This window comes from Maylandia zebra, linkage group LG16, assembly GCF_041146795.1.
Source record: "Maylandia zebra isolate NMK-2024a linkage group LG16, Mzebra_GT3a, whole genome shotgun sequence".
In the NCBI taxonomy this organism is placed as follows: Eukaryota; Metazoa; Chordata; class Actinopteri; order Cichliformes; family Cichlidae; genus Maylandia; species Maylandia zebra.
In genome coordinates, this window is record NC_135182.1 from 19916020 (window position 1) to 19929116 (window position 13097).

The following is a 13097-nucleotide window of genomic DNA, read 5'->3' on the forward strand; positions in this document are numbered from 1 at the left end:
CACAGAACTTCATCCCTTGAGTTTTGCAGTTTTATTAGAACAAGCACTATGTAGCAGCAGTGTACAGTGTTCATGGAAAGATATGTACTTTGTTAAAATTGCACTTTAGAAGGTACCCATCAGGAAATAGATTTGATCCAAACTGAGCTGACATAGTGCTTCATGATACATGTCAGTCGACAAAAAAAGAAGTGTCCAATTCAGAAACCATAAACCTTTTTTTATAAGGCATCTGCAACATTCATTGGCAAGCTCTAGACATGCAGGTAGAAAATGGATGAAGAAAGCTGGAGGATTTTCTCTCTTTTTTTTCTCCACTACATTCTGACTCTGTGATACCAAACACTACACAAAGCACTGGCCCTACCTCCACAGCTACTGATGTAGGAGGGAAAAGAAATCAGCTGCTGCAGTAGTGCCCCCACTTTTTTTTCCTCCCCCCCCCTAAATGTGCTGCATTTATTGTGATCACCAAAAATGAATCAGTTACATGTTGGGGTAGCAGAGCAGTGCAGAACACTTTTAGACACTGCAAGCGTTATACAGTTAAAACTTTTCTACTCCTCTAATGTCAAAAAAATTTCCCTTAATGTATTCCGTCCTCGGCTAAATGCTCAGTGTACTTAATCATCTGCAGGCAGGCGGACTATGGAGAATGTGCGGCGTTTGACTTGTGAATGGCATACCTTCTTCTTGGCTCGGGTATTCTCATCTGTTGTGTGTTTGTGAGGCATTGATAAATGCATTAAGGCACAGCAAGTGAAACCGACGCTGCTGAGTTGTAGCATTAAGTTCGTGATCAGGGAAAAATAAAACTATATCCACGCGTATCTTGTTGTTTTTTATCTTTTAAACTACATGGATGCAAAGCAGTTCTAACTTTTTGGTTTGTTAATCTACGGTGTGATCAGTGCACACATGATGGATTTGCCTTAAACAGTTTTCGCTCTACATATTTATATTCACCTTTCCCCTCCTCGCCCTGCAGCTGTGAACAAAGAGATTCAGCTTTAAGAACTATTCGCGTGTGTTCGGGTTGATTTTAAAGGCGCCCCCTTTTATTTTTTTCTTTAGCTGTAAAACAAAAAAAGAGGAGACTAGGCAAGATTTTAAAGCTAAACTTCAACCTGGTGCTTTGAAGAAGCCCACAGCATAGCAGTAAATTCTCTGGGGAATCAGACACATTGAGACGTTTTAATGTTTTTACAGTATCCATCTGAAAATCTGGCTTCTTTCATTTTTACAGGACGACCTGTAGGTGTCTCTGGTGTTTCATAATGAACTACGACTGCATGCGGTTTGGTGATTGAGTCACGGCGAGATTAAATCATTCCTTAATCAATTAATGATAAGATAAATTATAGATGGTTTGAGTAATATATCAAGAAAAATACCAAATATCTGCTGGTAACAGATTTATAAATGAATACAGTTAGTACTTTTTTTGCTCTATATCTTTGTAAATGATTCTTTTTGGTTGTTAATCAGAATAAAGATGATTTTAAAAAAATCTCTTTGGGTTTTTTGTAAACTGTAACAAGACTCTGATGGAAAATTACTCATTTATTAATTCAAAATAATTACATCTTCAAGCTGTGGCTGTTTTATGGAAATATGTGACTCTGCTATTCACGTTTCGTTAATAAATGAAGTACTACAAAAATCCCAAGGATCTGAGAGAACGCTGCAACCTGTACAAATCTTTTCTTATACTCGTGACTCGGACGTGTACGCGCCCATTATTTGAATGAAACTCTCACATTCGGGAACAGAGTGGAGAGAGTTATGTATGCATTTATGTAACTGTGTGATTCACACGAGTTGGTTTTGTGTAAGAATGATTATTATTAGACACTGGGGCTGCTGAGGTGAAGATCGTCCTTCCGTTTGCACTGTGTCACGACAGATCAGTGTTGACAGTCCACAGGGCCGAAACGCCTCGCGTTTAAATCACACCTCACCTCCCAGCACATGTTCAGCTCAGTTACTCATTAAAACGGCGTTTGTAGAGCCCCGTACTTCCTCCACAGCGGTCGACATTAATTTCAAATGAGTTGTTTCCCGGGAGAGAGTGCTGCCATCCGACAGAGTCGACAGTATTAAAAGGCAAAAATAAATAAAATCTGCCAATTCACATAATTCTCTTTCACTAAATTCTGAGTCCGAGATATTTTTTATAAAAATACCTATTTTTTTTTCTACAATAACTGATGATATAGTAAATACGGCTTTGTACCAGTGAAAGCTGCTCTCTACACATGCAATGTTATCATAGGTAATCTGTAGGTAATCAAAATGTCTACTTCATAGACTAGTCTACCCAAACTGCTGTTGGAAATTAAATGGCTTCAACTTAAAGGCGCCTAATCGTGTGACTTGTACAGGTGTCTTTTTAAGGCAAGGACATACTGGGAAGTCAACAGAGCTGAGGAAACATCTACATAGGCGCGGTGAGACCCAGCTTCGACAAGCACAATGAAGGTGATCCTAGGGTATGTTTCCATGGATGGGTGACCCTCCACAGGGTCGCTGGGCGTCGGGCCTTCCCTCAGCTCAGCAGTCATTCGTATCCATGCACAAAGATGTTTCATCATCGTCGCGTTTCTCTTAACACCTTATTGTGCGTAGGTAACAGCCTCCTCGTCTGTGATGATGGAAACACAGATCCATGTGCTACCATAGAGTCACTGTAGATTCCATGTTAATGAAGCCGGGGTTTTTGCGGAGCTCCCAGTACATGTTGTTGGAGACCCATCTCTCCCTGTGATTGGCATCAACCACTTTCCTGGAAGGACAAAGACAAAAGTGGAAGTTGTAAACCTAAAAGCAATGGGGAGAAATACACTATTCCCTACATACACTCAGCAGACACTTTATTAGATACACCACCCTCTAATACTGGGTTGGATCCTCCTTTGAGTTCAGAAATGTCTGAAGTCTTCATAGCACAGATTCAACACGGTGCTGAAAACATTCCTCAAGATTTTGGTTCATATTGACACGACAGCATTGCACAGTTGCAACATCCATGTTGACAATCTCCACCTAACAATTTCCACCACATCCTAAAGGTGCTCTTCTGGATTGAGATGTGGTGACTGTGGCTATTTGAGCTCAGTGAACTCATTGTCAAGTTCAGAAAAACCAGTCAGAAGATGAGTACACTGTGGATATAAAGTTATACACATGCTAAGCAACAATATCAGGTAGTCTTTAAACAATACTGAGTTGGTATCAAAGGGTCAAACACACCATTACACCACCACCAGCCTGAAATGCTGATACAAGGGAAGATGGATCCATGTTTTTGTATTGTTCATGTTAAGAAGACCACAGAAGGTACCACAGCTGTCAGCTAAGAGCTCACCAAAAGTATACATCTGTACAATCAGAACACTGAAAATGTAATTTGTCTCGATTTCTGCTGTGACATTCAGATAGCAGGGTCAAAATCTGCCATAAACCACATGAAAGCATGGATCTATCCTGCCTTGCATCAGTAGTTCAGGCTGGTGGTGTAATATTGTCCCCTTAGAACGAGCTGAACATCATGTAAAAACTACAACCTACCTGAGTATTGTTGCTTATCATGTCCATCCCTTTATGACCACAGTGTACCCATCTTTTGATGGTTGCTTGCAGCAGGATAACACACCATGTCACAAAGCTCAAATCATCTCAAACTGGTTTTCTGAACTCAACAGTGAGTTCACTGTAAATGGGCTCCACAGCCACCAGACCTCATTCCAACAAAGCACCTTTGGGATGCAGTGAAATTGGAACTATCATATCAATATGGACGAAAATCTCTGAGGAAGTGTATCTGTTCACCGGGAGATTTATAGACTAATTTGAATTGAAGTGTTGTCGTGTTCACATTTTTGTAGTTGTACAACCCATTTTATAACACAATGCCAGTTAAAATAAGAATGACAATACATAATAATAAACATACATAATTTTTTAAAACAATGCATTTTAACCCAGATTTTCATGTTCATCTATAAATCTCCCTACAGACACCAAATTGTGCTTCATTTGATTATTTGCAAAGAATGTGAATAATGTTAATGTTGAGTTTTCCATGCAAACGTTGAGCTGCTAAACATCCTAAAAATGGGAAAAATGCTGACACAGCCGCAGTCACATCCTCTCTTACAAATATTGATCAAATTATTGCAATAGAGGAGCAAATGAATGCGTCTGTACAACATTTGATTGTTCTATTGCACTTGGTTACAAAATGTTCTCACATGTAATCGCATGGCAACACAATGCCATGTGATTACAACACAACACAGACAAAGACTAGTACTTGTAGACTGCCCATAACTACGTGGTTATCTACACTCCGGTTCTTTCTCATCTTGTGTAACACGGCTTCTCTCCACTTCTGATGTCAGCAATTACTGCCTAATAAGGTGATGTGTCTGGCTTAATGTTTTGATCAGCTACCTCAGGAGAATAAGACAAGGTCTTGCTAGTGAGCAAGAGCTCCCCAATCAAATCAGCTTCATAGCAGCTTCTTCTCTTTTTACCCGTATTCTTCCAAAATATGAGATTTTTCATTCTAATGTACTTAATCAGTCCAGATATTTTCCTCATTTCAACACTGAGATGTGTGTAGTAGGCTGTCTGAATGGAGCCAATCAAAGCCAATGAAAGACAAAACCGAACATGAAACGAAATAAAAAAACAAAGCGACGCATTCTACAAGGTGAATAATGCACATCTGGCTGCTGCTTTGTGCATCCTTACTTAAAGAAGCGTGGCTCGTGTTTGATGTTGTTCTCATCGTTCCACTTCCTCCTGACCCTCTGCATGTCCTCAATACGCTGCTTCTCTGATGACGCCATTTCCAAGTTACCTTCTTCCAGATACCTAAATGAAAGGATGAGAATTTGTAAACATGAGGAGAAAAACTACTACCAGCAGACTGACTTCAATGAAATTGCAGCCAGACCGGAAGAAATCAGTCACACTTTTTTTACTCAGTTGCTGCAAAAATATGCAGCGTTAGCAGCTCGTAGTGCCAGGTGCAGATGTGATGTTGTACCTTTGATCAGGTCTGAATCTGGCATCCGTCCGCGGCAAGGCATCTTTTAACTCAGGACAAAGCTCATTTAGTTCAATGGCAAACCTGGTGAAGCCGTAGTAAAGCTCATAGTCTGTGGGCATGGAGCCTGGGGAGGAAAGCCAACAAAGTCCCCTTTTAGCTTTAAAGCTTTGTACAGCTAGTCCTGAGTGAAGTCCCGCTGTGAGAGTGAAGCGAGAACTGATTCTTACCTGGCCTCCAGATGCATTTAGCAGAAGGTGGGACACCACAATAAACACCCTCGTGCCATTTTCCAAAAAGCCTGTGGATCACTTTTCCTTCCTGATCCATCACAAATCCTTGAACTTCATTCACATTTGAACTCCAGTAGTTTCCCTAAAAAACATAAACTTCACTGTTAGCTTTTTCAAGTTATATATAAAACTAAACCAGCCTAGAGCATTAGAGGGAAACCCCAAACGGTTCATTATAAACATCTGGAAAATTGTGAGGAGGAAGAACTCCCTTTTAACAGGAAGAGACTTCTCATTCAGGAAGAGGCAGCCATTGCCATACAACTGGTTGAGGAGAAGACAACAAAGAAGCAAGAAGCTACCCAAATCATCTCAATTATTTTTCACCTTGACAAAGGTAAGTTTGCAGAGGCAAGCACTGCTCTTTATGTTTCTGATGGTAATCTCCCCGTAGTGTTCAATCCACCGCCGTCCACTGAGGATGTTGTGTACACAGGTGGTAACTTTATTCCATTCGTATTGATCACCAAACCTAGAAAGCCACAATAAAAACAGCTTCAGGTACTGCAGGTGTAAAAAGGCTAGATTATTAAAGTAGGTGATACAGCTATGTTCATTTTCTGTGTAACCTCAGTGCTTTTCGACTTCTGTGAGGTTGTCACTTTAATCATACCCCAAAGAGGTTATTATTTGTGGGTTGATCCATACAGTAGATTCTTGTGATAAATCCAATCAAGCCAATCAAAACAAATCTGGCTTTAGAGCAAGGGGAGCTTAAATGATTAACTCTGAGGATGCTGGATTTTTCTGGGGCTCTTAGGTGTTTTTAACAGCTTTGACAGAACTAATAAAGTTTTTGTTGTTAATTTCTGTTGATTTAACACAAGCCTGCATTTCTCAGTCATCATTAAAATCTCGATATTTCCATGAAGGCAATTAAAAGCAGAAACCTGGCGATTAACATAATCCCAGTGACATGAAGCATTAAAACCAACCAAACTCTGCGCCTTCATGTTCAATTACCATGCACACCAGCTGGGTGAAGGTTACCTGGGTATCATGAGATTTACACTCCCGATTGGTAAAATTTCCATTGATTTTCCCCAGAACTTGTTTTTCCATCTCACATCTGGAAAGAAAAACAACAAAAATATCCCATTAAAATAATTTTTTTTTTTAACATTTTGTCTAAAATCATACCAAATAACATTTATGTTTACTCTGTACAATTTCCGCTGGTTATTAAAAAGGCTAATTGAGTCCTGCTGGCTGGTCTACACTAAGCCATATCTCCTGTGAGGAAAATCCCTAACTAATTAGACAGGTAACATACCTTGCCAGAAGGTGAAGTTCTTAGACTCACAGTGGCAGGCGGAGACGGGAGGGTGGTGGCTCACCTTCGAGAAAAGATCAAATAAAAAAAAGAGTCTGGCAGCTGTCGTTTAGATAGCACATCATATACAGCCACTACTCTTAATTACACATTTATTGTGACGATTTTAATTTTGTCTATAATATTCGTTTGACAGTTTTGGTTCACAGAAATTGTGATTTTTTTTTTCCACTGTAAATTTATTCTGAATGCTGAACTTGCACTCTCCTGCTAGACACTGGAATTACTTACGCCTGGTGTCTGGGAATATTTTCCCCAGGGAAATCAAAAGACCAAGCATGAAACTCCCTGATCTTGCAGGAAGCCCAACAGCTTATATCTTTCTGTGTCAGGTTGGTGATGAACCCTTGTATTTACAGATTTAACTCTGAGACTTTGAGGAAAGATCTTCCAGTGTAATGTTTGAGAGCCCACACACACATGTGTTTGGACTGTGCGAAAGAGGCCAGACTATCTGGACAGAACCCATGCATGCACACGCAGAAATGCTACAGTGTTGTGTTAGTCCTGTGTTGGACGGACAACCTGCTCAGTCTCACACCTCTGACAGCTGGGATAACCTCCCAGCTGTCCCAGTGTTGAAATACATTGAACTGAAGTGTAACCCACTGATTTTCCGTCGTTATTAAAGTAGTTCAGCCAACAACAGAATTATGATTTATGCTTAATTTCAGTTTGATTATTGTAATGGATTGTAATCGGTATCGATAAGAAGCCTTCTCATAAGAAGCAAGAAAACTGGTTATATTACACCAGTCTTAATGACTACACTGGATGCCCATTTCATTTAGAACTGATATTAAGATTTTACTTATTACTGTTAAGGCCCTTCGTGTCCTGGCCCCAGAATATATACTGAAACTGTTGTTCCTGTATGCAAACCAGTGCACAGCCTCAGATCCTTGGGCAGAAACTGTTTACTGTTCCCATCGCACGCTTAAAGACAAAAGACGGTCGCCGTTCGGAGAGCAGCGCTTGCCTCATATTTGTCACAAGCCATTTTGATGTTATTTTGATGTTGCACTTGAGTCTTATTTTAATTCATATATATAAACATTCTTTAAAATAATTTCCTTCCATTTCTTTTACTCTGTGTTTCTTAGAAGCACTTTGCAACACTGCTTCAGTTTTCAGCTAATCTAACCTCTGGAGCAAACATGTGACAGCATTTATAGAAACTCAACCTGATTTCTTTTTTTTAATATCTCCTACTATGTTTCGTCTTCTTCCAGATAAGAGCACAGTGAAGCACTGGGCTTTCTTGCAAATTAGATAAAACCGAGTTCTTTGAGGCGGCCACACACAAAAACAAAGGCACAGACCTTGCGGTTAAACCGAAGCACTCCAAGGAAAGCTCCACCGAGCTTTTTAGACCTCTCCAACATAATGAGACCTCCTCAGGAAAAAAATGAGCTACTCTATAAATGCCTTCTTATTGCTTAAAATTGACTCATTTTGAACTGTGTGAGCAGGTGCTTACCTGCTCAGAGAAAAAACAGAAGCCCTTGTCTTCCCGAATACATTCGTAAGTCTCTCCGAGTAGCGGGTTGAATGGCTTGCTACCTGCTCTGTAGTAAGTGGATGAGTAGCCTGAGACAGCAAAAGCAGCGACGAGAACCTGAACGAGAGTCATAAGAGCATAAACACAGAGTGGATTTACAGGCTCCTCATAACAGGCTTTGTCACGAATAAGCTAAACAACAGAATCTGTCATTCAAATGTTATCCAAAGGACAGGAGGCAGCACATCACAGGCATATATGTTAGCTTGTGGCTTGCAGTGTGACATCACACATTAATGAATTAATGAATCACCACACTGGAAACTGATTAACAGTTCATTTCATAAGCTCCGGCGACTTCTTTACCATGCGCTCAAAAGGATCCTCGGTCTCAGCAGCCTTATCCAGCAGCTCGCTGTACTCCAGCTCTTCACACATGCGCTGCAGGGTGTTGAGGGGCTCGTTGAGCTCCACAGGCATGGACACTTTGGACAGGTCTTTGCCGATGTTGTTTCGCAAGATGTTCCAGAGGTTGATGTTGCTGGTGTCAGGACAGGGTGCCGACAAGCAGCTGCGCCGCCCATTACGAAAGGCGCTGCCAGCAAAGTCTCCGTTGGCCACTGAAAAAAAGATAAATAATGAAAAAAAGGAATCATTATTACAACATCCATCTGGTGTAATTATCTGCAACAGGCTATGCTAGTCCTAGAAACGCCTAATTAAGTATAATTATAACAAAGAATTAAAAAAAAAAGCATTTTTTGGTCGTGTTGCAAGTCTTTGTGTAAAATGCAGCAGGATGTTTTTTTTTTTATATTCTAGGAAAAAACTTTTCTTATTTTTTCTTAGTTTGTTTAATATATGCCGACTTTGTAATTTAAGTAGTGAGGACATGGTATTAGTTCAGGTTTAGCTGCAACATCAAATACACTGAAACGACTCTTGTACTTCACCAGTAGTTGTGCTGTTACAGTGATAGACGGTCATATTACACAAAGTCTGAAACAATGATGTCAGTGAATGTACAAGTAATCCTTGTGAGCCAAAAGCTCAGGGTTAAGATTCTTATAAACATTTGGTTTCAAGCTGCTTTTTCCTCTTTTGGATCCGGGCAATGTCAAAGACGCGATCGTCTCAGGCACATAGCTCTGGCTGCGAGAACACAAACGCACCCACCTGCCTGCTAAAAACCACAGATTTATGAGGAGCAGCCAATCAGAAGAAAGTTGACTAAAACGGTTTGATATAGATACTTGTGAACTTGACCCAGCGTAAGGTAAACAAGGTTTACTCTTCGCTGTGAATCATGCAAAGTAGTCGTGTCCAACATTAAAAATATGGGGTCATAAATTAGCACAATAGGTCATCTTTAATTTAGCTTTTAAGCAATATTTTTTCCCTGTAATGAATAAAGAAATCTCTGTATGTATGTTTGTTGATTTTAAAGAAGTTTAAAAGAATAGTGGTCACATCATTGGATTCCTTCCTAGATTTACATATATAGATGCTGATACAGTGTGTTCAGGTAGTGTCATAAGCTCTTACACTCAATTTGTAACCCTGCAGATGATGTCACGCTCCTCTGTGACCTAGATAACGTAGATTATAAATAAATCTCCACCGACTGTGACATCTACCTTTGCTAATCCTGAAGTGCTGGTGACAGTGGACGCTTTACTGGAAGATAACTACTCACCATGAGAAAATAACACCAATTCTAGCTCATTTCCAAAACTTTCAGACTAGCGGGAGCCTGAGTAGTTTTTTTCCCCCTTTCTGTTGCCCTTGGCAACATAGCAAAGTCAACTGCTTTTGCAGCACTGATAAATGAATTTGCAAAGTGTGTGTCTTTGCGTGGGAATGTGACGTTATTGTAGAAGCAGCACGGCTGACGGACTGAGTGGGATCTCCCCCTCCTTTATTAATTTCTCATGTCCTTTTGTTCTGGTACAAACAACGGTTGCTCGTGACGGCGCAGAATTGGACCTACTTTGTCTGGAGACGTTATCAGTCACGCTGGCGTTGTCCTCGGAAATGTTATCGCTCACATCACTGACATATGACTCATCGTCTGAACCCTGTGAGGGGAACAGGTACACAGGGGAGTGAGGCAGTGCAGTAGTACAACACGAACAGATCAGAACAGCCTCACACTCACACACACGCGTGCACTGCAGTTTGCCATTGGCTAACAAACTGCAGCAGCATGCCGGCTATCTGTCCCACTGCAGTAATCATGAGTCAAGACACTGCAGTATTCATACTTTATATATAGCAAACAAAATAAGGTCACATTTGAAAGGGCCATGTTGTAGCCACTTTGGGTGAAAGCTGCTTTTCCAGTTTATGTGACAAAAAAAAGAGCGAAAAGGCTTGCCGTTAGAGCTACAGGCCAGGGGGGATGATGAATTTCCACGCTCAGTAATCCTTCAGCATGGCTCAATGCATGCCTGGGGAGCTACAATGCTTGATGGGTCTTCAGGGGCCATACGCAGTATATTTGGAGCAGAATGTTCACAGCCGTTAAAAAGGGAAGGAGGCAGAAATGGTTGATTTGAGTGATGGACTGAACATCCTCTTCCACTTGATGCTTTTTAACAAAGCATAAAGTGGAAGAGGATCATTTTGATTCTTAGGCATGACTCGGGGATTAGGCCTCGGGCAGATGCGAAGGAGCCCTCCTGTGTTTACGTTTCTTTTACACTCCATCTCTGCTCTTCGTGACTTTTGCATTAATTACTGACTAAATCTGACTCCACACACACACAGGCATCACGCTGATGTTTTTCACTGACTTACAGCAGCAGTATAGTTTAACCTTACTAAATCCACATCCATCACCACATCCACTCCGCTTCTTCATCCGCCCCGCTGTACCTCGTTCTCTGACGAGCTGGCTGACAGAAGCACTTCCTGGGCATCAAAAAACTCAGAGACAGATTCTGACATGGAGAGTCGGCTCTCATTAGAGGCCTGCTGAGTCAGAGGGATCCCCATCTGTTCCCCGGCCTGCAGGCAAACACAAGCAAATGCAGGAGGCGTTCACTATTTCTTGCTATGATGACAGGTTGAAGAACCAAAACTGACCTGAACGAAGACAAACAGAACCAGAAGACAACACAGTGCTCATATTGCAGCATGTGTCTCCTTGCCAAAAGGCAACCTCCCATCCGTTTCTAATTAGTCAGTTTTTCCATTAACCTTGATGTCAGGTCCTGCATAGAATAATGATTTCTGAAGCTCACCTGCCAGGCTGTACTGGAAAGGCCATCAGTCTATAGGAGTGAGAATCAATAAGCCAACTGACAAATGCAGGAAGCAAATACATCGACTACCTGGCGAGCCTCCGAAGCTGTAGCTTTATCAATATCAGGGTAAGCAATGAGATTTGTCAGTGATAGACAGTGAGCTACCTCATCAGGTGTGGAGATGATGTTCACACTCACAACTTGCTCAGTCAGGACAGACTCAGAGTGGATGCGGTTGAGTCGAGTTCGAAGTTCTGCATTTTGCGACAGGGCCTGAAGAATAAAAAATGCTTTCTGACATTCAAATCTCACACGAAACTTTGAAGTAAAAAAAGATAAAAAGAATTGGCTCAGTCCTTCATAAAGAATACAATTATTTGCATCCTGCTTTTTCTGTAAAAAAAAAGAACAATTTGACTGATTATTTTCTTGTTTTGCCACAGATTTTAAAAAGTCACAAGATTTTAAAAAGTTTTCTTTAAAGTTAGAATATCTATAAAAAGCATTTACTGTGACCAAGAGCATATGCATGCTTCAAAGGGGCGAAAATATGTCAATGATAGGTTTTGACTGGGATTTGCATCCCAGTATCTCAGGTGAATGTTCTGTGCTTAACAACTTTGCAGCAATATTCAGCTCTACAATCACTTGACACTTTTTTAGACACACTTTGCTAGTGCTAGATTTGAAACCAGTGGGCCTTTAGAAGTGCCTTAATTCTTCATAAAACCACGTACTAAAAGTATGCCTCAGAGATTGTAGTCCATATCAAGCGCTTGTACATCCATGATGAGAATCACCCGTTTTCACTACATCCCAAAGGTGCTATATTGGACTGACATCAGGTCACTGCGGAGGCCATTTGAGTGCACTCTGTTGTCCGATTTTGATGAGCCACCTGTGAAATGAAGCCTCGGTTTCCTGTTGTTAGCTGAGAGAAGTGGTCTCCTGCTGCTCCAGTCCATCTTCTTACAAGTTTGATGTATCTGTCTGACTCTTTACATGAACAAGGAATTTTCACCTAATGAACTCAATGGGTATTTTCTGTTTTTTGGACCATATTCTGTAAACCCTAAAGATGATTGTTTGGGGAAATCCCAGTAGATCATCAGTTTCTGAAAATTCCAACAACCATGCCATGTTCATAGTCACAAAATCGTCTTTCTTCCCTATTCGAATGCTCAGTTTGAACTTCAGCAGGTAATCCCAATGATGTCTACTGCCATGGTGGTTGGTTAGATTTGTGTTAAGTTAAGCTGCACCAAAGTGGCCAGGTAGTGTGTTTTGTTTACTTTACCTGGTCATGACCAGTGTCCAGTGATGGTTCACTCACCACAGGTTTAATTCATTATTCACATACTCATACATGAAGGGCAGGCCAATATTAACTCCTGAGGTCCAAATGCTGTCAGTTTGTCTTGTTCTCTTACTTGTTCTCATGACTATATTTAGAGATTTTTACAACTGAAGAGGGCAGTTTATAGTTGTGATAAATCCACTGTGAAGCAGCAGAAGAGGAGAGGAGTCACAGCGACTAGCTGGTGGACAGAGTGAAGTATTTAGCTGATTAAGAGCCACACAATAGCCTCAAAGCCTTATGGGGACAAAAAGAGAGGAAGTATTAGACTCTCGTTCATCAGGTGGCCAAAAATGTAATTAAGTTAAT

The 13097-nt window shown here is 40.8% G+C and overlaps 1 protein-coding gene across 4 annotated transcripts in view; it reads right to left on the bottom strand.

The window, feature by feature from the left end:
* Window positions 1–16: 16 nt before the first annotated feature.
* Window positions 17–13097, bottom strand: part of osbpl6 (oxysterol binding protein-like 6) — a 44859-nt gene continuing 31778 nt past the window's right edge. For 3 of the 4 annotated variants that reach the window (XM_004557778.4, XM_004557777.4, XM_004557779.4), the window contains 12 exons: window positions 11597–11704; window positions 11061–11192; window positions 10174–10261; window positions 8550–8803; window positions 8163–8300; window positions 6623–6686; window positions 6340–6418; window positions 5677–5821; window positions 5287–5431; window positions 5057–5183; window positions 4759–4881; window positions 17–2785 (listed from right to left, as the gene is read on the bottom strand). In XM_004557778.4, the coding sequence (XP_004557835.1) occupies window positions 2674–2785; window positions 4759–4881; window positions 5057–5183; window positions 5287–5431; window positions 5677–5821; window positions 6340–6418; window positions 6623–6686; window positions 8163–8300; window positions 8550–8803; window positions 10174–10261; window positions 11061–11192; window positions 11597–11704 (1515 nt within the window). In that variant the 3' untranslated portion in view covers window positions 17–2673. The remainder of the gene's footprint in view (window positions 2786–4758; window positions 4882–5056; window positions 5184–5286; window positions 5432–5676; window positions 5822–6339; window positions 6419–6622; window positions 6687–8162; window positions 8301–8549; window positions 8804–10173; window positions 10262–11060; window positions 11193–11596; window positions 11705–13097) is intronic. The other variant, XM_076874989.1, reaches the window with a different exon arrangement.